Source organism: Nicotiana tabacum, chromosome 15, assembly GCF_000715075.1.
Source record: "Nicotiana tabacum cultivar K326 chromosome 15, ASM71507v2, whole genome shotgun sequence".
In the NCBI taxonomy this organism is placed as follows: domain Eukaryota; kingdom Viridiplantae; phylum Streptophyta; class Magnoliopsida; order Solanales; family Solanaceae; genus Nicotiana; species Nicotiana tabacum.
The window spans coordinates 101,816,371-101,840,323 of NC_134094.1; the positions used below are offsets into that span (position 1 = coordinate 101,816,371).

General features: G+C 37.3%; 1 protein-coding gene across 4 annotated transcripts; it reads left to right on the top strand.

Moving 5' to 3' along the window:
* Positions 1–1,059: 1,059 nt before the first annotated feature.
* On the top strand, positions 1,060–7,242 carry LOC107814144 (inositol-tetrakisphosphate 1-kinase 3). 4 transcript variants are annotated; one of them, XM_075231049.1, is made up of 10 exons: positions 1,060–1,764; positions 2,798–2,879; positions 3,122–3,154; positions 3,832–3,952; positions 4,139–4,231; positions 4,416–4,523; positions 4,618–4,794; positions 6,086–6,141; positions 6,269–6,353; positions 7,059–7,242. In XM_075231049.1, the coding sequence occupies exons 1-10, from the start codon at positions 1,574–1,576 to the stop codon at positions 7,154–7,156; spliced, it is 1,044 nt and encodes a 347-aa protein (XP_075087150.1). In that variant the 5' UTR covers positions 1,060–1,573; the 3' UTR covers positions 7,157–7,242. The 4 variants fall into 4 exon arrangements, 3 of the variants coding, with proteins under 3 accessions (XP_075087150.1, XP_075087151.1, XP_016494971.1); XM_016639485.2 differs by lacking the exon at positions 7,059–7,242 and adding an exon at positions 6,492–7,034 and having other exon boundaries at positions 1,062–1,764; XR_012699373.1 differs by lacking the exon at positions 7,059–7,242 and adding an exon at positions 6,492–7,034 and having other exon boundaries at positions 1,061–1,764; positions 6,086–6,353.
* The last annotated feature ends 16,711 nt before the right edge of the window (positions 7,243–23,953 follow it).

The following is a 23,953-nucleotide window of genomic DNA, read 5'->3' on the forward strand; positions in this document are numbered from 1 at the left end:
TATGTATATTATGCATTAATATTTTAATATATATATTTTACATGATATTATTTTTAGGAGAAATTATGCGGTGTAGTTTTTCCTTCAAATTTTGCAGATCTTAACAAGTTTAACAAATATAAATTTTAATTTGCAAACATAAAAATGATAATGTTCTATGTATATGATTCTAAAGGAGAAGCAAAGAAACAAATGGAAAGAAAATTATTTTAAACCTTTAATTATATACCTCCAACTGGTTAGCACAATAATGGACTTCACATGATCTTTTTAATGGGAACTGATAGTGTTTTAATATATAACGATAGAGCTAAAATATTAGCAAAAACGGTCGTTCCATTGTCAGATTTGCTTAATAAATTCGAGTTATAGATCATAATTAATAGGGAAAACTATACCGTATAATTTCTCCTAAAAATAATATCATGTAAAATATATATTAAAATATTAATATATAATATACATATTTTTATATATAATCAATGTAGATATAGGGGTAAGTTTGAGCCCAAAAACAAACGTTAGGAGTATTTACGGGCCAAAAGGTTAACACAGGGTGTTTTTGATCCATTTTCAATACGTTAGGGGTATTGTTGGCCCTTTTGTTAGATATAGGGATAAGTTTGAGCCCAAAAACAAACGTTAGGGACATTTGCGGACCAAAAGGTTAACGAATGGTATTTTTGAACCATTTTCAATGCGTCAGGGTATTGTTGAAAAGAGAAAGAGAAGCTTATCATTATCTTTGATTAGACCATAAACATTAAAAACTGAAATGCATTTTGCTTTATTTGGATGTGTCCTAAAGCAATTTACATTTCTCTTTTCCCCTATACCTATGTTAATACAAATTGACCAGGGTACTGCTGATATAAAAAGAATATAGTCATCATCTTTTGTTAGAGTAAGCATTTAAAAACATATGTACTGTAATGCATTTTACTTTAGTTGGATGTGTCCTAAAGCAATTTACACTTTTAACTTTTTATCCCTTTCTTTTTTGGACTATTTTGGTCAAAAACTCTGCTGCCTATAAAAGACTACCATCCACTTGTTGCGTTACAACTTTCTGGTATTCACTACTGTAACACCGAACCTCATATCTCTTCGTGTGTGTGCCGTGTCTCTCTCTCTCTTTCTCTCTGTATGTATATACGTACACAAACATATATATGTGTGTGTGTGTGTAACCGGCTGTTCCATTTCTCTCTTTCTCTCTTTGAAATCCAGCCCCTTTTAAAAAGCAACTTTCAGATTACGCCAACTCAAAAAGTAAAGTAAATCAACATTTCAAGAATCGTGCATAATCTAAAAAGATTATATCTTCTCTTTTTTTTGGTTACTGAGATTAGCTTTTTATCTTTTTTGTTTTTGGGTATCTGGGATTTAGTTTTCTAGAAGAAAGATTGAATCTTTCTTGTTTTTTGTCATCTGGGATTAAGTTTTCCTTGAAAAAGATTGAATTTTTTCCTGTTTTTGGTTGTGTGGGATTAAATTTTGTGAAGTGGGGTGTTGAGAAATTTGTCACAAATACATAAATTTTGGTGTAAAAGGAAGGTATTTTTTAGGGGGGATGAAGATGGTGAGGAGTGAAAATGTAGTGGGGTATGAGGGGGAGGTAGAAGTAGAGGAAGAGGAAAAGGAAATGGAAATGGGAATGGTGGGGTCTCCTCAACAACAGATGAAGTTGGTGGTGGTAGGCTATGCTCTTACATCCAAGAAAACTAAGAGTTTTTTGCAGCCCAAGCTTGTAGGTCTAGCTAGGTAATTAATTCAGTTTTCTCTTCTTTTTTTTTTTGTAAATCATGACATAGCTCTAGAGAAATTTGCCATTATTTGTTGAATTGAAATTACATTTGCTGTTTTTGTTAGAAATTAAAGTAAGCAGAGGTGGATACATGATTTAGAATAGGTGCATTCCAAGTAGGTACAATCTAGTAATATACTCCCTATAAAAGCTTAAGAAAGAAATGAATACTTTTAAATTTGTGATCTTAAACATGGCATAACATTATATGTGTGGCTATAAAAGCTTTTCATTAATGAAATATAGAAATGTGTCATTCTTTTGGAACGGACTGCACTATGGGACTACACTGGCTATGTTGTTGTTTGTTGTTGATTTTGGAACGGACTGATATGAAAATATTGCCAAACAAAGTGGAGGAAGTATAATCTTGTATATATATGGTCTGAGTGGAAAGTTGTGGATTAGGTAGATGCTCATATGCTAAAAATATCATGCTTTTCCTGTTTTTGAATGCTTCACATCTCTGCTTTTCTGATTGGCGGATCTAGCTCTTTTATATCAAGTTCAGTGTAATTGCCTTTTTAAGGCTCAGACCTTGTATACATATGAATTCATGTGTGTCACATATACATGTATGTATATTATGCGTGTCTCTATATATAGATTTGATATTTTTGCATATAATATGTGTGTGTGTAGATTTTTACATGTATATGTATATGTATATGCCCGTATAAAATACACTGCACCAACTTGGCGCTGGAAATGTTAAATATGTTCAAAGTGGAACTGGAAATGATTATACATACTGATAGACTTCATCGGAACTATACTTATTGACAAATTGCGATTGATTCAATTCTTTTTATACTACGCTATTACCTATATGGTTTTCCTTTTGCTCATTTTTTTTGGGATGGACTTGTGTTGTTCTAGTCTCACACTATTATCAATGCAAATTCAGATATAGCGATTTAATTTGGTATGCTGGATTTTATCACTTTTCCATCGTACTCATGTGGCTAACCATGATCCTGCATTATGTAGGAATAAGGGAATACTATTTGTTGCTATAGATCAGAGTAGACCCCTTTCAGATCAAGGACCTTTTGACATTGTGCTCCACAAGGTTAGTTCATTGTTCTCTCGCTGATGTTCCTTCATGCACTTTTTCTTGTGTTATATCTATCTTTTCTGTTTATTTGCATGTATGTATCCCATTAGTTTCTGCCCAGGGAAAGTCGCCAGTGATATTTTCTTCGCTGTTCCTGTCCTAAAATGTATGAGCTTACTTCAAAAAGTGCTAGTTCTTTTTGGTAGATGTTTGCTTATTACTTATATATAAACTTTTTGTACTCTTCTTCATTGCAGTTGTCAGGAAGCAAGTGGAGCCGTATTCTTGAGGTTAGTTCATATCAAAAGCTTTCTTTGTCTGCATTAGTTACAGAATCCTGTATATAGCAACTTTTCTTCTTTATAAATAGAATCCTGTATATAGCAGTTGATATGTGTTATTACAGCAAATTTGTAGATATGTTGGGGGGCAATATTTTTGGCAATGATTGGTGGGCGACTGGCTGATTTTTGCTTGTACTTATTCCCATCAGACATAAGCAGCAGACTGCTTGCTCTTTCCACCTATATGAATCATGACTTGATAATTAAGGTTGAAGACTTGTGCTTCCAGCCAAGTTGGAATCTTTCTCTTTTATAGGCTGTTAGCTGGTTTATTGGAGAGGATTCTTGGCTTCATGAAGTGATTCCTTTTCCCAAAGCTCATTGTGAATCCTTATATTAGCTTTCCATTTAAAAAAAAAGGAGTAACCATTCAAAAAAGAATTCTTATTAGCTTTAAGAGGAGAGGGTTTACCTATGTTATCAAAAGAGGAGAAGGTTTACCTAATTAATATTTTTAAATGTTTGTTATTTATGGTGCAGCTTCGGTCTTATGTTATCTGTCCTGGATAACTTTCTTTCATTTGCTTTCTCCGTTAGATCCTCTGATCAGTTTAGTTTAAAGGAGTGCATATGGAAACTCCCTGTGAGTCTTCTTCTAACCACTTTACTTTTTCAATGAATAGGATTATAGGCAAACACATCCACATGTCGCTGTCCTTGACCCTCCAGATGCCATACAGCAGGTATACAATCGCCAATACATGCTTGAAGATGTTGCAGACCTGAACTTGTCAGACAGCTATGGTAATTTTTTCGCTTTTGTAGTATAATCTGCGATAGCTGTTGTTATGAACTTATGATTAGCTATATGCAATTGCTGCATTATTCTTAAAAGGGTCGTCTGTTGATTAGTTGTGTGCACAAAGATAGTCAATTTACAGTTCAGTAGATACTGAAACGATGAGTAACATGTTTTTGACTGCATGACAGGCACAGTTGGTGTTCCCAAGCAGTTGGTAATCGAGAATGATCCTTCATCCATCTCAGATGCAGTGAATAAAGCTGGTCTCACACTACCTCTTGGTATGTCTTTATTTGGTTGTTGCATATTTATGATTACTCAACTGATCTATAGCCAGTTCTTGGAACTTCCATAACTCTTATAAGCTTATATCCTTGGCAAAGGTAGGGGCTAGCCATCAGATTTTTGAGTAATTGTTTTTGAGGCTGTTCTTTTCTTTGAATGGAGTTGCTTTTGTGTTCTCAGTGGCGAAGCCTTTGGTTGCAAAGTCACATGAGTTGTCTCTGGCCTATGATATGCTCTCTCTTCAGAAGCTTGAACCCCCGCTTGTTCTGCAGGAATTTATCAATCATGGTATGTATTTCATTTACAGGTTACCTGTGCTTGTCATGTGTAGTTCTGATTGAATTAGCGAGGTGGTGATTCTTCGTAAATTTTGTGGCTGTAGGAGGTGTACTCTTTAAAGTTTTTATTGTTGGGGAAGCCGTTAAGGTTGTCAGGCGTTTCAGTTTACCTGATGTTAGCAAACGCGAGCTGTCAAAAAGTGCTGGGGTTTTCCATTTCCCTAGAGTTTCATGTGTTGCAGCCTCTGCAGAGGAAGCTGATTTAGACCCTTGTGTTGGTGGTGAGCCATTTTTTCGATATGAATTTAATTACATTATATTATACATATTGAAATGTATCTAGCACGCTTTAGATATATAGGACACCCGACACCTATTGGACATAGATATTGCTCACTCTTTATTGCCTAAAGCATATAAATTTTTTAAACATTTGATTCCTTGTTTGCAAACAAGTGGAGGGCTTCAAAGATTCTTCATCCATCTAATAGAACTATCATCCATCTTTGAGGCCAACTTAGCAAGACATATCCAAAGAGTACAATTTGAATCTTGAGTAAATATACACACACCTCGAGCGACCACGACTTTTAGAGATAGTGCGGTGCATCTACAAGGTCAAAATTAGAAAGCACGTCATGCTGTAGGAGAGACACTCAATACCTAATAGCTACTGTTTTCATGCTACTATCTATTGTTGCACATAGCTGCCAATAGGGTTGAGATAATACCTTGCAAAGGTATCAGACTATCAGTTAATGGATGAAATTGCAAAATTACATGAGGATTAGAAAAAGACTTAGTTAATTCTATCATATGGACAGGGAAAAAAGACGGGTTGATCTACATACCACAAGAATAGAACTTTGATAGCCTATGTTTGGAACAAGAGTCTTGGTCTAAGTATCGGGAGAGAGGATAACCACTGAATCAGTTGGCTTAGCTCTGAAAGCTAAGTGACGAGAATCTTTCTTCACACACTTCCAATATTTCTCGTAAACTGATTGAGCTGTTGGTTGCTCTAGTCACCTAATCTTGTTGACTTAATTAAATTGGAGAATTTTTATGTTATGTCTCACATAAACCCTTCTTAAGTTTTGCCCCTAAATCAATTTCTAGTCACATAGCTTCAGAACAATTGTGCAAAGCGTCTACATAATTCTATTTGGGATTAATCTGACATTCACTACGGTTGTCATTTAACTAAAACAATTGTCGTGCATTATGAGAAACATATTTAGGATGGAAAAGTATATGGAGAAGGAAACATTCTCAAACGATCTCAGCTATCTGCGAAACTGCAATGCTATTGCTAACCAAATTACCTTTAAGCTCTTAATTATGTGCTTTCTGGCCTACTCTCTAGTATATTTAACATCGCCGTAGTTGGATAGGACCATTGATCTGCTATTTACCTTGATCAATACTAGGCTTTGCTGAGTTTGAACACCTATATTTACTCTGGTTTTGCATGCTGTGGGGTGCTATTATCACCAGTATCTAGTTGTAGGGCTTGTAATTTTTTGATGCAAAGTGTCAGAATGGTGTTAACTTATCTGTATTTCTCTGCAGAGCTTCCTCCTCGACCATTACTTGAGAGGCTTGCTAGGGAACTTCGTCGTAGACTGGTATTTCTGTGTTCATTTTCTCTCAATTCCATAAGGAGCAATAATAAGGAAGCGACTGTTTTGGCTTCCTGTACATGCTCTTTGTTCTTATCTGTAAGTTCTTGTTCTATTGCAATGTGTCGTCCAGGGTCTCAGGCTCTTCAACTTGGATATAATTAGAGAGCATGGGACTAAAGACCGCTATTATGTGATAGATATCAATTACTTTCCTGGTAAGCTAAAGCTTTTATCGATGGACTTACCTTTTCCTAGCATATACTGGTTTGGTTTAACATTATCCACCATTCCTTGAAACCAATGGTTGTGACATTTCTTCATTATATATATATATATATATATACACACTTCAGGATATGGGAAAATGCCAGAATATGAGCACATATTTACAGATTTTCTCCTAAGCCTGATGAAGCAGAAATGAGAAGGAAATCCTCCGAAATTATAAGTTGAATATAGATGAAAAGAGGATCTCATCCAGTCAGTACATGCAGGAGAAAACTTGTATGAGTGCAGTGCCTAAAAGCTGTTCGAAGAAGCGGTCAGAGAAGCACAAAAGAAGTTTCGACAACTCCCTGACACTGCTGGCTGAAGGTTGCTCCTTTGGAACCCTGCCCCCGTTGCACAATTCGGACATCCATGCCTGGGCTCCACTTTTTGTTTCATTCTTTTAAAATTTTAGGCCATATTATTCTTTCTTGAGGTTGGGTGGGTTTACAATAGGGGAAAGACATACTGTGTCTTCATTCCCCCAGGGGTGATCTTTGGTTGGTAGTGGACTGAAGAAGTTGAGTTCCTGGAAAATGTTTTGTGAAGAGTGAATGTGCCTGTATCTAAAGTAGACTAGTTTTGCAGCCACCTTTCTTGATAGGAGTATGCATTGTGTACCTTTTCGCTCTTTCTAAATCTTCGTTTTTCAGGTAACTGGAAAATCTTTGAGGGGCAGCTCACAGCTGGTGCACGATTTGAAATCGGGTGGATAATGTATTTGCCCTTAATCCTTAACAATACCCGCTAAAATATCAGGCGGTAAAATCAATCGCTAACAGCTGTTGCTTGTAACATGGAAAAGAGGATAAGTTGTTTATACAACTGGTTACATTACATTGATTGGCTACATTACTAATTAAACATAATGTGAGCGATTTGATAGGAGAACAGAATGAGGCACCTGAGGTCCAAGTGGCCCAAATTATTACATTTTGGCCAATTGAATGCGCTCTATTAAACTATTTTTACATTAATCATCAATCTACCACAATAGATTCATGCAGCGCATTTGCAAATAAACTTATTTTACTTAACTACAGTTAATTAATATTTTTTCTCATCTGGTTAGATAAATTGATATGATTGATATAAACACTCGGTGAAAGTAAATTTTAAGCCTTCATTTATCTATGACGGGTACTATGTTTGCGAACATAAGCCGAGTCGGATTGCATGGTGTGTAATCTTTGGTTCAATATAGTATTGTTGTTTTTTACTAGTTAGACTAATTAAAAATTTCAGTTCTAACTCCTAACATCCAAGGATTACAAATACCACATTTTCAAATTCTCTTGATTAATGACTAAAGAATTCGTTCTTGCCTCTTTTATTCCTTTCTAGCAAGAATGGTGAAGAATAACTACTCTCGCGAAGAGTTTGATGGTCATAATAATTACATTAGAGACTGTAGTGAAGCCTTATATCTCATGGACAACAAAGTGCAATTTTCTATATTAAAATCAACAAGACCAGCAATAGGCCGCTTCCTCGTGGAGTGAAGCTTCGTGAGCATAATTGATTACTGCCACAATGCAATGTTTAGACCTATTACTGCCACAATGCAATGTTTAGACCTATCATTCCTTTGCAGAATAATGAGGAGCGGAGATTATGAGTGCGCAGACCATAGTCTTCCTTATGGTATCCGGAAAGAAACTATTTAGTGCAATGCTGATCAAATGATTTTGAATGATTTAATGTATATCTTAGAACTAATGTATGATCGAAGAGCAATTCTGTACGACCATACCGTATATGACAATATAGTAATGTTTGTGTGAATTAAAAAAATAAGTAAGGTCATAAGTAAACTATTTATGTGTTTATAGAATTTGCTTAAGCCTTTTGAGAGTGAGGAAATAAAAACATGCTTTGGAAAAAATGGCAAATATTCCCAATTGAAAACCATGGATGTACAATCTTTTGTAGGTATTCAAACTTATGAAATGTACATTTCCACAAATAGACTTTGACTCCTCCAAGTTTAATCAATCATCTTAATATTTATTTATATCGGTAGGGTTCTGTCAAGTTCACAAAATGGCATGCATTTGTTTAAATACATTATCTTGGTTCTTGTTATCAAAACTTTTATTGACAAATATATTGATTTAATTAGTTTAATTCAAAGTTCTAAAATATTAGGCAAAGTTCTATTATTGAAAGCTTAAAAAAGAAACATAAAAGCTTGGATAGTAGATTTACTACTTTCTATTGTCATGACCAAACAAGGAAATAATGAAATATATTTTGTTAATTGATCAAATATGAACACATGGAAGTAATGAAGTTCTTAAAAATTAATTGTAATTTTTTTTTAACAAAGATTATAGTATTCTCATGGTAAATAATTTTTTATTAAATATAAGAGGTCAATAATGAATAAAAGAAATATGATTTTTTAAAAATTAATTATAATTATAATTTTGTCCAACATATAATATTATGAATGATTGAAAAGTCAATCAACAATTTCTGTTGAAGTTTCACACTTTATATAAATATAGATAATATATAATTATTATAAATAAAAAGTTTCAATTTCTTTCATATTTGGTTGAGGTTGTTCAAGTTAGTGAGTAAATTAAGTCAAATTTCTATCTCTTATTAATTAGTACGTTTACCTACTCGGTTGATTCTGTTTTTTCCTTCTTCGCGTATATTCATTTGTTTTTCCTTTTCTTGTTTAAGACTATTTTATTTTTCAATTATATCTCATTTCTTTCTGAATTAACTGATTTTGATTTTCACTAAAAGAAATATTATATTTGAAGTCGTTAATTCTTAAAAAGATTAATTTTTAGCTTTGCATCTCAAAAAATTAGAAGAGTGAACTTAAAATTTCAATCAAAAATAACTTTAAATATAAATATTGATGAATTTTATTAGTAAGTTTATTAAGTTTTGATTTTAGGTTACCGATTTTATTGAGTCGCCTCTAAGGCTCTAACCATAGTTAAACATGCCTCAATTTAAAACACTTTTATATAATCTGATACTTTTTCTTTAACAATCTTTGTAGTATATTAAGCCCGGACGTTAGAAAAGAAGCATCTTGCTAGTTACTACATTCTGATACACTAGATAGCTAGCTGCTACGATTGAATTAGCCTTGGCTTGCAAATGCCGAGTCCGAAACCAAAGTGTGGTTCTTTTGAACTCAAGCGACACAAATATGTTAAAAAAACTGGGTACCGTTTTATATATAGCGCGGTTATTTATCGCGCTATACTTTAACGGCAATTTTGTCCGTTAAGGTATAGCGCGGTTATTTACCGCGCTATATTTGAACTTAAAATGGGTGGGAGGTATAACACGCATATATAAAGCGCTATAGTAAAGTGTTACGCGCTATACCTATATAAAAAACCGTGCCATTTCCTTCCCCCACCAGACGCGAACCATCAAACCCCAAAACAAAAAAGTCGGCCCCCTCCATTTTTAAAGAAAAAAAACTCAGTGGAGCCACCCGTCCCACAAAAAGTGTATCTTCTCGGTATTGTAGCAAGCTTACACCGGATCTAAGGCGTTATCGCGTAGTGGATTGCTCGTTTCGGGCCCCAATTCATCAAATCCTCACCTTTCAAAAAATTATAAATCGAGGTATTTCGACTTAGTTTTTGTTAAAACTCATGTATGAAAAATGCGTATTAGTTATTTTTTACTGCGGTCTATGTTTTTTTGTGATTGTTTTGTGGTTTAATTAATTTGTTCTTTTTTATCCGGATTAGATTATTGTTGTAGTAAAAAATTAGTAAAATAGAAAGTTATTATTTTATGAATAATTAATGTTATTAGTTGTTATAAAAAATATTTATTAGTTGTTTTTTACATTGTTATATGTATTTTTCTGATTGTTTTGTGATTAAATTAATTTGATTTTTTTTATCCGAATTAGATTATTTATATGCTAAAAGTTTAGTAAAATTGATAAATTTTTATTTTATGAATAATTAATGTTATTTAGATTTTATTGTTGTACATATATTAATATGTGACTTTATTATTGTTTAGTGCCCTTTAGTGTTATGTTGTGCCCCGTAATTATAATGTAGTGCCCGTAATTATAATCTAGTGCCCTTTAGCGTAGTAAAATGTAGTGCCCTTTAGCGTAGTATCTTTGTAGTTATTGAAATTAATCATTTAATTATATGTTAACCCCCAAAATATTTGAAAAAAAGATGATAGTTCAAACACAAACTCTCTCGAATGTTAGTCAACAAATGTAAGAAAATAACATAAAAAATAACAATATTTGTCAAACTAAGTATTTTTATATGAATACTTATTAATTATATCATGTATAGTTATAAAATAATAAACTAACATATAAAATAATAAACAAATATATAAAATAAGAAACAAACATAGAAAGTAATAAACTAACATATAAAATAATAAACTAACATACAAAATAATAAACTAAGATATAAAATAATAAACAAACATATAAAATAAGAAACAATCATATAAAATAATAAACTAACGTATAAAATAATAAACTAACATATAAAATAATAATATAGAAAATGTATCAACTTAATTAATAATATAGTAAAAAATATTGATTAAATATTAATATAAAAGATATTGCAATATATTTAAAGATGTTAAGCAATCAAAAAGAAAAATACTTTAATTAATATTGTTCAATTTACAAATATTGTCATGGAGGTTCCCCTGTGTATCGCGGACCTGCATCTCGACAGCTACTGTTGCTACAGGGCAACAATAGGTCTTCATATACCTGGGATGGGTAGTGTTTGTCCTAGACAGTCCGCCCCAGACGTATGGACGATATGTGGGAGTTCATTAGGGACCACCCACTCCATCCCCGTATAGTTAGACGCCTTCAGGATACGGGTTTCTACAGGATCATAGAGATTGGCCGGTTGCAGTTTGACTGGGCGTTGATCATGGCTATGATAGAAAGGTGGCGACCGGAGACGCACACGTTTCATCTACCCATCGGCGAGGCTACCATCACGCTTAAGGACGTGGAGGTTCTCTTCGGGCTGCCGGTTGATGGATTGCCTGTAGCTTACCCGCATGCTCTTAGAGACTATAGGGGGTTCATTACCTGCATATGTTACAGCGACTCACTAGTTTCTAGCCAGCGGAGGAGACTGCATTGAGTGGGGTGAGTCGATTGTAGCTGACGCCCCTCCGACAGCATCTGTCGGCGATGGATGCGGAGATTACAGATGATTCACCGGGGGAGGATATCGACCAGCACACGAGATTGTTGTTGCTGCTGATGTTTGGTGGTGTACTATTCCCGAACACTTCGGGAAATCTAGTCAGCTTGATATTTCTACATCATCTGAAGAGGCTAGATGATTTACCTGTTACAGCTGGGGTGCAGCTGTTCTAGGTTACCTGTATAGGCAGATGTGTCGGGCGTGCGTGGGCACCTAGAGAGACGTTGCCAAATATTTACCGCAGCTGCAGGTGAAAACATAATCAATTCTTTTCATGATTATAACATACATAGTAAAAAAATACCTTAAATTTTATGTCCACAATCTATATTAGGTTTGGGCCTGGGAGCGGTTCCTGCAGTTTCAGCCACCTCTACCACCGATGGCTCCGGATGCACCACCTCCACCGTTTCTCCCTTTTGCTTAGAGGTGGGTTGATAAGCGAGGCTACGGATGCGAGTTCGAGCCTCAACATCATCTCCCCTATTACAGGGATTTGTTGGATTTGCTTGAAGGCGCGCAGGTATAAGTATACTTAAGTTTACTTGACATGGCTTTATATGTGTTGCGTTTCCTGACGATTCCTATGTTTAATTAATAGTTCGTATGGAGGCCATACAATGACGCGCTCATAGCTGGTTTGCCCGATTATTGCTCCTGCGGCCGAGCTATGTGGAGATCTTCCGTCCCACTGATATGTCTCGATATTGTCAAGCATCATGCCACCGAGCGAGTCCTTCGCCAGTATGGTCAACCGCAGCTTGTACCTATTCCGCCCACTTGGATTAGGACACATTACCAGCGGGATGATCGTTCCAGGGTTGACCAAACATACTTGGCCTGGCTAGAGGCCCAGATTGAGGTTTGGTACCAAAGGTATGACCTGATTCCTCCACCCCCTCTACCCAAGTGTACGGATGGCGAGCATGAGTATATGGGTTGGTATCGCAGTGTTACCCGACATCTCGCCGGGAATCTCGTTCATCGCGTTGGTGGTCGGTACATTCCGTACGCCGGGAGGCATGAGGCACTGATATGTTATTTGTTATACTTACTTAAAACATTACATTATCCTTACGTAATTAATATTTTACATGTTATGCAGGCTATTGGCTTACATTAGTTCTACTAGTTGGGACTGCAGATGATGCAATATACCGGCGAGGGAGCGGTAACTTTGCACGGGTTTGGCCGTCGGGAGACTAATCTTGCTGTCAAGGCATTGAGACATGCCAGAGATGATGAGCGCTTAGGATACAAGGCTGTTTATGTGCCGCTAGAGGAGTACCATCATGGGCCACCAGTGGAGCCTGATAGTGGTAGACGTGGGCAGAGAGGAAGGAGTGTCCCATGAGGTCGTGGTGGTCGGCGAGGACGGGGTCCCCAGGAAGGGGGCGTTGAGGCACCCATGGACGATATTAGAGATGATCAACCAAGTGACCACCCTGAGCCACACGTTTCTCATCATGACATGTCGTCATTCAGCCTTCAGTTATCGCCAGGGACTTCGCAGGTGACCCCGTCAACTCCATTATTGATCGCGGGCACGTCCATTACGTGACATAAGTGGGATCAGTATTTTCCTGATCCCCCAGAGCCATCGACAGTTGTTGATTCTCGTCCGATACGAGAGGTGCATAGTGGGCGACGACTGAGTTATGGCTCATCACCGAGGGATGATGAGGATCTAGCACATACTTAATCTATTCCAATGCACCTAGATGTTCTGACAGAGCCTTGCAGCGCTACTCATATCGCAGGTTTGTTTGTATTACTATTATTTTTATTAATTTTTATCTCATTTATTAGCTAGTAATACTGTCACGACCCAAAATTCTCATCTTCGGGACCGTGATTGCGCCTAACATTTCACTTTCTAGGCAAGCCAACGTTAGAATATAATTAGCCATTTTAACACAATTTTAAATTAATTAATAACAAAGAAACAAATGCGAAAATAAAGTCTGAAATAATGTGAATACTCCATAATACTAGCAATGTCTGAATACCATCCCAGAACTGGTGTCACAAGTGCACGAGCTTCTAGAATAATACAAACAAGGGTCTGAACAAAATAAAGTTGTCTAAGAGAAAGCAAACAACTAAAATAAAGTAGAAGGGGACTTCAGAGCTGTGAACGCCGTGCATCTATACCTCAAGTCTCCACTGGTAGCTAAATCCGAGCAAATTTACAGTACGTCGCTGGGACCAACTCCTAAATCTACACAAGAAGTGCATATTGTAGTGTGAGTACAACCGACCCCATGTACTCTGTAAGTGCTAAGCCTATCCTCGGCGAAGTAGTGACGAGGCTAAGGCAGGTCACTTATATTAACTTGTACGCAATAATAGTAACAACAATAATAATAGAAATAAAATATGTAACTCATTTCAATAGTTGAAACCAACTCGGCAGTCATAACCAATTATCAATCAATTTCCGTTGCAGCGTGCAACCCGCTCCAACAATATAATTCTTCAATAAAGTTTCGTTGCGGTGTGCAACCCGCTCTAACAATATAAACTAAAAATGTAATCCGTTGCGGCGTGCAACCCGATCCCCCAATATATTCCCTTTTATTTCCGTTGCGGCGTGCAACCCACTCCAACAAAAAAATTTAACAACTCTTAAATATAATAAAAATACTCCCATAAATACCACATTCAGTAAGAAATTATTTGGCAACAATGCACACAATATTTATAAATTATTTAGGAAACAAGTAATGACAAGTATCAATTAGTTGTAAAAATTAGGGAGAAAATAGGCAATTTTATATTTAATATTCTAGATGTCAAGTAGCAATTAAGACACATAAATCAAATAAGCATGTAACAATTATTGCAGGAATTCAAAAATTAATATTTGACAAGGAATATGAGAGGAACAATTATTATAACAATTAATTCGTGTCTTAAAACAATTTATGATGTTTAAATAATTATGCAAACAATTAATTTGATGATGTATAGACACTCGTCACTTCGCCTATACGTCATTCATATGAATTTCATATAACAAATCATTCAAGGGTTCTATTCCCTCAAGTCAAGGTTAATCACGACACTTACCTCGCTTTGCAACCAACTCAAGATTCCAATAAACCTTTGCCTTGCGAATTCGTGTCTGAAATCCTCAAATCTAGTTATAAATAATTCAATATACTCAATACAAATCGTAGGAATTAATTCCATATGAATTTACTAATTTTTTAGATTAAAATCTGAAATTCATCTCAAAAATCAACAGTGGGCCCCACATCTCGAATCTCGGAAAAACTTACGAAATCCAAACAATCGTTCCGAGATGAGTCCAACCATACAAAAATTATCAAATTCCGATGTAAAATGGACCTCCAAATCTTAAATTTTCGTTTTTGGAATGTTTTACAAAAAATTCAATTTCTTCCATCAAAATCCGAAATAAATGATGAATATAAACATGAATTTATGAAATATAATCCCTTTTGATTATAGAACACTTGCCCAATTCAAAGTCGTAAAAATTCCCTTTGGAATCGCCTAAATCCGAGACCCAAAACTCAAAAAATGAGTTAAAAAGGCTAACTTCCGATTTTATGGGTTCTGTCTAGCATTTTCGCATCTGCGGACACTTGACCGCATCTGCGGTCCCGCTTCTGCGACAGCACATCCACTTCTACAAGGAATGACTCACTTTTGCGAGCTCGCATCTGCGGTCTAAAATCCACAGGTGCGATTACACCATAAGGCCAAAATTTCAGATTTTCCTTAAGTCCAAATTTTGATTCGTTAACTATCCGGAATCCACCCAAGGCCCGCAGGACCTCAATCAAATACACCAACAAGTCATAAAAAATCATACGAACTTAGTCGAGACCTCAAATAATATCAAACAACTTTAAAACCGCAAATCCTACCCCAGTTCAAGCTTAAGGAACTTAAAAAGTTTCAACTTCTACATTAGATGCCGAAACCTATCAAATCAAGTCCGATTAACCTCAAATTTTGCACACAAGTCATAAATAACATAACAGACCTATTCAAATTTCCAGAATCGGATTCCGACCCTGATATCATAAAGTTAGATCCGTGGTCAAACTTTAGAAATCTTTAGCCTTTAAATTCCTAGTTTCCGTTAAATGGCCATAACTTGAGCTAGAGACCTCCAAATTAAATTTTGGGCATACACCCAAGTCCCAAATCATGATATGGACTTACCGGAACTGTCAAAACACTGATCCGAGTCTGTTTTCTTAAAATATTGAATAAAGTCAACTTAATTTAGTTTTAAAACTCTATTTCACATTTTAATCAAATTTTTATATAAAAACTTTCTGAAAAATTATACGGATTGTGCACGCAAGTCGAGGAATGATGAATAGTGCTATTTGAGGTCTCAGAACATAGAAATAATTATTAAATTTAAAGATTACCTTTTGGGTCATCACATTCTCCACCTCTAAAACAAATGTTCGTTCTCGAACGAAATTAGAAAAGTACCTGATCTGGTAAAAAGGTGTGTATATTTATTTCGCATATCTGACTCGGACTCCCAGGTAGCTGTGTTAATTGATTGACCTCTCCATTGTATCCGAACTGAAGGATAACTCTTAGACCTCAACTGTTGGACCTGCCGGGATAGAATAGCTACGGGCTCCTCTTTGTAAGTCAAATCCTTGTCCAATTAGACTGAGCTGAAATCTAACCCATGAGATGGATCACCATTATATTTTTGGAGCATAGACACATGGAACACCGGATGAATCGTTGATAAACTAGGTGGTAATGCAAGTCTATAGGCTACTTCTCCCACCCTTTCAAGAATTTTGAAGGGTCCTATATACCTAGGGATCAACTTGCCTTTCTTTTCAAACCTCATTACACCTTTCATAGGTGAAACCCGGAGCAATACTCTTTCTCCAACCATGAATGCAATATCATGAACTTTACGGTAGGCATAACTCTTTTTCCTAGACTGAGCTGTGTGAAGCGATCCTGAATAACCTTGACCTTATCCAAGGCATCCTGTACCAAATCAGTACCCAACAACTGAACCTCTCCCGGTTCAAACCAGCTAACTGGAGAATGACATCGCCTCCCGTACAATGCTTCATATGGAGCCATCTGAATGCTCTACTGGTAGCTATTATTATAGGCAAACTCCGTAAGTGGAAAGAACTGATACCAAGAACCTCCAAAGTCTATAACACAAGCGCGAAGCATATCTTCCAATATCTGAATAGTGTGCTCTGACTGTTCGTTTGTCTGTGGATGAAATGATGTACTCAACTCAACCCGTATGCCTAACTCACGGTGTACAACCCTCTAGAAGTGTGAGGTAAACTGCGTACCTCGATCTGAAATAATAGACACGGGCACACCGTGAAGGCGGACAATCTCGCGAATGTAAATTTCAGCTAACCGCTCTGAAGAATATGTAACTGCCACTAGAATGAAATGTGTTGACTTGGTCAACCAGTTCACAATGACCCAAACTGCATCGAATTTTCTCTGAGTCCGTCAGAGCCCAACAACAAAATCCATAGTGATACGCTCCCACTTCCACTCAGGAATTTCTAATTTCTGAAGCAAACCGCCAGGTCTCTGATGCTCGTACTTGACTTGTTGACAATTTAGATACCGGGCTACATATGTAACTATATCCTTCTTCATTCTTCTCCACCAATAATGTTGTCGTAAATCTTGATACATTTTAACGACACCCAGATGAATTGAATACCAGGAACTGTGTGCCTATTCAAGAATTAATTCACGAAGCCCAATAATATTAGGCACACAAATACGACCCTGCATTCGCAGAACTCCATCTTCCCCCACAACAACCTGTTTGGCATCATCGTGTCGCACCGTGTCCTTAAGGACAAGCAAAATAAGGATCATCATATTGCCGCTCTCTGATGCGTTCATATAAAGAAGACCGAGCGGCTGTGCAAGCTAGAACCTGACTAGGCTCTGAAACATCTAACCTCATGAACTTAGTAGCCAAAGTCTGAACATGTACAACTAACAGTCTTTCACCAATCGGAATATACGCAAGACTTCCCATACTCACTGCCTTTTTACTCAAAGCATCGGCCACCACATTGGCCTTTCTGGGTGATACAAAATGGTGATATCAGTCTTTCAATAGCTCCAACCATCTTCTCTGCCTCAAATTGAGATCCTTTTGTTTGAGCATATATTGTAAGCTACGATGATCAGTAAATACTTCACACGAGACACCATAAAGGTAATGCCTCCAAATCTTCAGCGTATGAACAATGGCTGCCAATTCCAAGTCATGAACAGGATAATATTTCTCTTGAATTTTCAATTGCCGTGACGCATATGCAATCACCCTGCCATCTTGCATCAATACTGCACCAAGCCCAACACAAGATGCATCACAATACACCGTATAAGATCTTGAACCTGTGGGTAAGACCAACACTGGCGTTGTAGTCAAAACGGTCTTGAGCTTCTGAAAGCTCAACTCACACTCATCTGGCCATCTAAATGGGGCACCATTCTGGGTCAATTTGGTCAATGGAGATGCTATAGACAAAAATCTCTCCACAAACCGACGATAATATCCTGCCAAACCCAGAAAACTATGGATCTCTGTAGCTGAAGTAGGTCTAGGCTAATTCTGAACTACCTCAATCTTCTTAGGATCCACTTTTATGCCTTCAGCCGATACAACATTCCTCAAAAGGCAACTGAGCCTAACCAAAATTCACATTTTGAAAATTTAGCATTTAATTGATTATTCTTCAAAGTCTGAAGCACAATCCGAAGATGCTGTTCATGCTCCTCTCGACTGCTGGAGTAAATCAAGATATCATCAAAGAACACAACCACAAAGGAATCCAAATAAGGCTTGAACACCCGATTCATCAAATCCATAAATGCTGCTAGGGCTTTTGTCAGGCCAAATGACATCACTAGAAATTCGTAATGCCCATACCGAATCCAAAAAGCAGTCTTAGGGACATCGGATGCCCTAATCTTCAACTGATGGTAGCCAGACTTCAAATCGATCTTCGAAAATACCTTGGCACCCTGAAGTTGATCGAATAAGTCGTCAATTCTTGGCAACGGATAATTGTTTTTGATAGTGGCCTTATTCAACTGCCAATAATCTATAAACATCCGCATAAAGCCATCTTTCTTCTTTACAAATAGTACTGGTGCACTCCAGGGCGAGACATTGGGTCTAATGAATCCCTGATTAAGCAAGTATTATAATTGCTCCTTCAATTCTTTTAATTCTGGCGGGGCCATACAGTATGGTGGAATAGAAATGGGCTGAGTACCCGGAGCCAAATCAATACAGAAGTCTATATCTCTGTCGGGTGGCATCCCCGACAAATCTGCAAGAATTACTTCTGGAAATTCACGAACAACTGGTACTGAGTCCATAGAAGGAACATCCGCACTGGGATCGCGAATATAAACCAAATAGGCTAGACACCCCTTCTCGACCATACGCCAAGCCTTCATATAAGAAATAATCCTGCTGGTAGAATGACCAGGAGTTCCTTTCCACTCTAATCGAGGAAACCCCGACATGTCTAGGGTCATCGTCTTAGCATGACAATCCAATATAGCATGATAAGGTAACAGCCAATCCATACCCAAGATGATATCAAGATTTACCATATCAAGAAGTAGAAGATCCACGCTAGTCTCAAGACTACCAATAGTAATCACACACGAACGATAGACATGATCTACTATAACAGAGTCTTCCACTGGTGTAGATACACACACAGAAACACTCAGAGAATCACGAGGTATAACAAAATATGTAGCAAAATAGGAAGACACATAGGAATAAGTAGATCATGGATCAAATAGAATTGAAGCATCTCTATGGCAAACTGGAACAATACCTATGATCACGGCATCGGATGACTCGGCCTCAGGCCTAGTTGGAAAAGTATAAAATTAGGGCTGGGCCCCACCACTCTGAACCGCGTCTCTGGGACGACCTCTAACTAGCTGGCCTCCACCCCTAACGGCCTGACCTTCACCTCTAATGGCCTGACCTCCACCTCTAGCTTCCTAACCCCTACCTCAGGCTGGATGAGCAGGCGGTGAAGCAACCTGTGCCAGTATGATGGACGAGAATTCTATCGAGATCTGTTACTCGACAAACTAGGGCAATACCTCCTGATGTGACCAATGTTCCCACACTCATAACACCCATCATGCTGCTGTGGCTGCTGAAGCTGAAGCTAACCAGAACAGGCCGGATAACCACTGTATTGACTCTGGAGCGGTGGTGCACTGATAGGAGCTGAATGTACACTAAATGCTGGTTGCCCGGAGTAAGGCATAATAGGATTGTGACTCCCTGAAGCAGTGTGAGATGCATGCAGTGCTGAATGAAACGGCCTGGGAGGATGACCCCTACCAAAATTACCCCTGCCTCCAGAAAAAACACCACCGAGCCCATCGAACTGACGAGGCCTCTTATCAGACCCCTGCCCTATCTCCTATGCAAGAACCATCTCGATCCTCCTCGCAACATTAGCAGCTGCCTGAAAGGAAATCTCACTTTCGGTCTCCTTGGCCATCTGAAGCCTGATAGGGTGTGTGAGTTACTCAATAAACCTCCTCACTCTCTCTCCCTCCGTAGGTAGTAAAAGAAGAGCATGGCGGGCTAAATCCACAAAACAGGTTTCGTACTGAGTAACAGTCATACTGCCTTACTGTAGACGCTAAAATTGCATGCGGTAATCCTATCTCAATATGATAGGGAGGAACTTCTCTAGAAATATCCGTGAGAACTGCTCCCAGGTCAATGCAGGCAATCCAACTGGTCTGGCCAATGTATAATCTCTCCACCACCTCTTGGTGGAACCCGTCATCTGAAATATAGCAAAATCGACCCCATTGGTCTCAACTATACCCATGTTCCGCAATACCTCATGGCAGCGATCAAGATAATCCTGTGGGTCCTCAGAAGGTGTACCACTGAAGTGAACTGGAAAGAGCTTAGTAAACTTATCTAGTCTCAATAAGGCCTCAGAAGACATGGCGGGCCTATCATCGGCCTGTGCCGCAACAACTAGCTGAACTACCCTAACTGGTTAAACTGCTGGAGCCTGATTCTGGGGAGCTATCTGCTCCGGAGTGGGAGTAGTGGGAGTTTGTGCTCCTCCCCAGCCTGTGAGATGGCTGGTGCCACTGGAAATGTACCATTTTGGGCCACGACCTCCATAAGATTTACCAAACAAACTAGAGCGTCCTGAAGCACTGGAGTAGCTATGAATCCTTCCGGAACCTGAACTGGTACAACAAGTACAGTCTGAACTCGAACCTCCTTCTGAAGATCCACCTGAGGTTCTATAACATGTGCTGCTGCTCGAGCTCTAGACTGAGCTCTACCTCTGCCTCTAGCGCGACCTCGGCCTCGACCTCTACCCCTGGTCATAGTTGCCACTGGGGGCTCTGGTCCCTGTCTGACGGTAGATGTATTACGTGTTCTCACCATCTGCGAGAGAATAAGAATAGAATGGTTCAATCATCGACGATAGAATAAAATTGCACGACAGGATAAGAAAGAAATTATATTGTTCCTACACTTTATATCCTCTAAAAGATAAGTACAGACATCTTCGTACCGATCCTTCAGACTCTACTAAGCTTGCTCGTGACTCGTGAGATCTAGGTAACCTAGGGCTCTGATACCAACTTGTCACGATCCGAAATTCTCACCTTTGGGATCGTGATGGCGCCTAACATTTCACTTGATATGCAAGCCAACGTTAGAATATAATTAGCCATTTTAACATAATTTTAAATTAATTAATAATAAAGAAACAAATGCGAAAATAAAGTCTGAAATAAAGTGAATACTCCATAATACTAGCGATATCTGAATACCATTCCAAAATTGGTGTCATAAGTGCACGAGCTTCTAGAATAATACAAACACGGGTCTGAACAAAATAAAGTTGTCTAAGAGAAAGAACACAACTAAAATAAAGTAGAAGGGGGCTTCAGAGCTGCGAACGCCGTGTAGATATACCTAAAGTCTTTACTGGTAGCTGAATCCGAGCAAATCTACAGTACGTCGCTGAGACCAACTCCGAAATTTGCACAAGAAGTGCACAATGTAGTATGTGTACAACCGACCCCATGTACTCTGTAAATGCCGAGCCTATCCTCGGCGAAGTAGTGACGAGGCTAAGGCAGGTCATTTACATTAACATGTACGCAATAATAGTAATAACAACAATAATAGAAATAAAACATGTAACTCATTTCAATATTTGAAACCAACTCGGCAGTCATAACCAATTATCAATCAATTTCCGTTGCGGCGTGCAACTCGCCCCAATAATATAATTCTTCAATAAAGTTTCGTTGCGGCGTGCAACCCGCTCCAACAATATAAACTAAAAATGTAATCCGTTGCGACGTGCAACCCGATTCCCTAATATATTCTTTTTCATTTCTGTTGCGGCGTGCAACCCGCTCTAACAAAAATTTTTAACAACTCTTAAATATAATAAAAATACTCCCATAAATACCACATTCAGTAAGAAATTATTTGGAAATAATGCACACAATATTTATAAATAATTTAGGAAACAAGTAATGACAAGTAGCAATTAATTGTCGAAATTAGGGAGAAAATAGGCAATTTCATATTTAATATGCTAAATGTCAAGTAGAAATTAAGACACATAAATCAAATAAGCATGTAATAATTATTGCAGAAATTCAAGAATTAATATTTGACAAGGAATATGAGAGGAACAATTATTATAACAATTAATTCGTGTCTTAAAATAATTTATGATGTTTCAATAATTATGCAAAATAGTTAATTTGACGATGTATAGACACTCGTCACTTCGCCTATACGTCGTTCACATGAATTTCATATAACAAATCATTCAAGGGTTCTATTCCCTCAAGTCAAGGTTAACCACGACACTTACCTCGCTTTGCAATCAACTCAAGATTTCAAGAAACCTTTGCCTCGCGAATTCGTGTCCTAAATACTCAAATCTAGTCATAAATAATTTAATATACTCAATACAAATTGTAGGAATTAATTCCATATGAATTTACTAATTTTTTGGATTAAAATCTGAAATTCATCTAAAGAATTAACAGTGGGGCCCACATCTCGAATCTCGAAAACACTTACGAAATTCGAACAACCATTCCGAGATGAGTCCAACCATACAAAAATTATCAAATTCCGATGTTAATGGACCTCCAAATCTTAAATTTTTGTTTTTGGAAAGTTTTACAAAATTCCAATTTCTTCCATCTAAATCTGAAATAAATGATGAATATAGACATGAATTTATGAAATATAATCACTTTTGGTTATATAACACTTACCCAATTCAAAATCGTGAAAACCCCCTTTGGAATCGCCTAAATCCGAGACCCAAAACTCAAAAAATGAGTAAAAATGGCTAACTTCCGATTTTATGGGTTCTGTCTAGCATTTTCGCATCCGCGGACACTTGACCGCATCTGCGGTCTCGCTTTTGCGACAGCGCATCCGCTTCTGCGAGGAATGACTCACTTTTGTGAGCTCTTATCTGCGGTCTAAAATCTGCAGGTGCAATTACACTAGAAGGCCAAAATTTCAGATTTTCCTTACGTCCAAATTTTGATCCGTTAACCATCCGGAATCCACTCAAGGCCTCCGGGATCTCAATCAAATACACCAACAAGTTATAAAATATCATACAAACTTAGTCGAGACCTCAAATCACATCAAACAATTTTAAAATCGTGAATCCTACCCCAATTCAAGCTTAAGGAACTTAAAAAATTTCAAATTCTACATTCGATGCCTAAACCTATCAAATCATGTCCGATTGACCTCAAATTTTGCACACAAGTCATAAATGACATAACGAACCTATTCAAATTTTCAGAATCGAATTCCGACCCCGATATCAAAAAGTCAGATCCGTGGTCAAACTTTAAAAATCTTTAGCCTTTAAATTCCTAATTTTTGTTAAATAGCCATAACTTGAGCTAAGGACCTCCAAATTAAATTTCGGGCATACGCCCAAGTCCCAAATCATGATACGGACCTAGAGGAATTGTCAAAACACTGATCCGAGTCCCTTTACTCAAAACATTGGCCAAAGTCAACTTAATTGAGTATTAAAACTCTATATCACATTTTAATCAATTTTTCATATCAAAACTTTCTAAAAAATTATACGGACTTCGCACGCAAGTCGAGGAATGATGAATAGTTCTATTTGAGGTCTTAAAATATAGAAATAATTATTAAATTTAAAGATGACTTTTTGGGTCATCACAGATATCTAAAGCATTTTTATTTTTTTAAAGACATCGGCATCGCCCGT

Coding starts and splice junctions, on each gene's coding strand:
- LOC107814144 (XM_075231049.1), top strand. CDS start 1,574: ATGAAGATGGTGAGGAGTGAAAATGTAGTGGGGTATGAGGGGGAGGTA. Junction 4,232..4,415: donor TGGTCTCACACTACCTCTTG/GTATGTCTTTAT, acceptor TTGTGTTCTCAG/TGGCGAAGCCTTTGGTTGCA. Junction 4,795..6,085: donor TTTAGACCCTTGTGTTGGTG/GTGAGCCATTTT, acceptor ATTTCTCTGCAG/AGCTTCCTCCTCGACCATTA.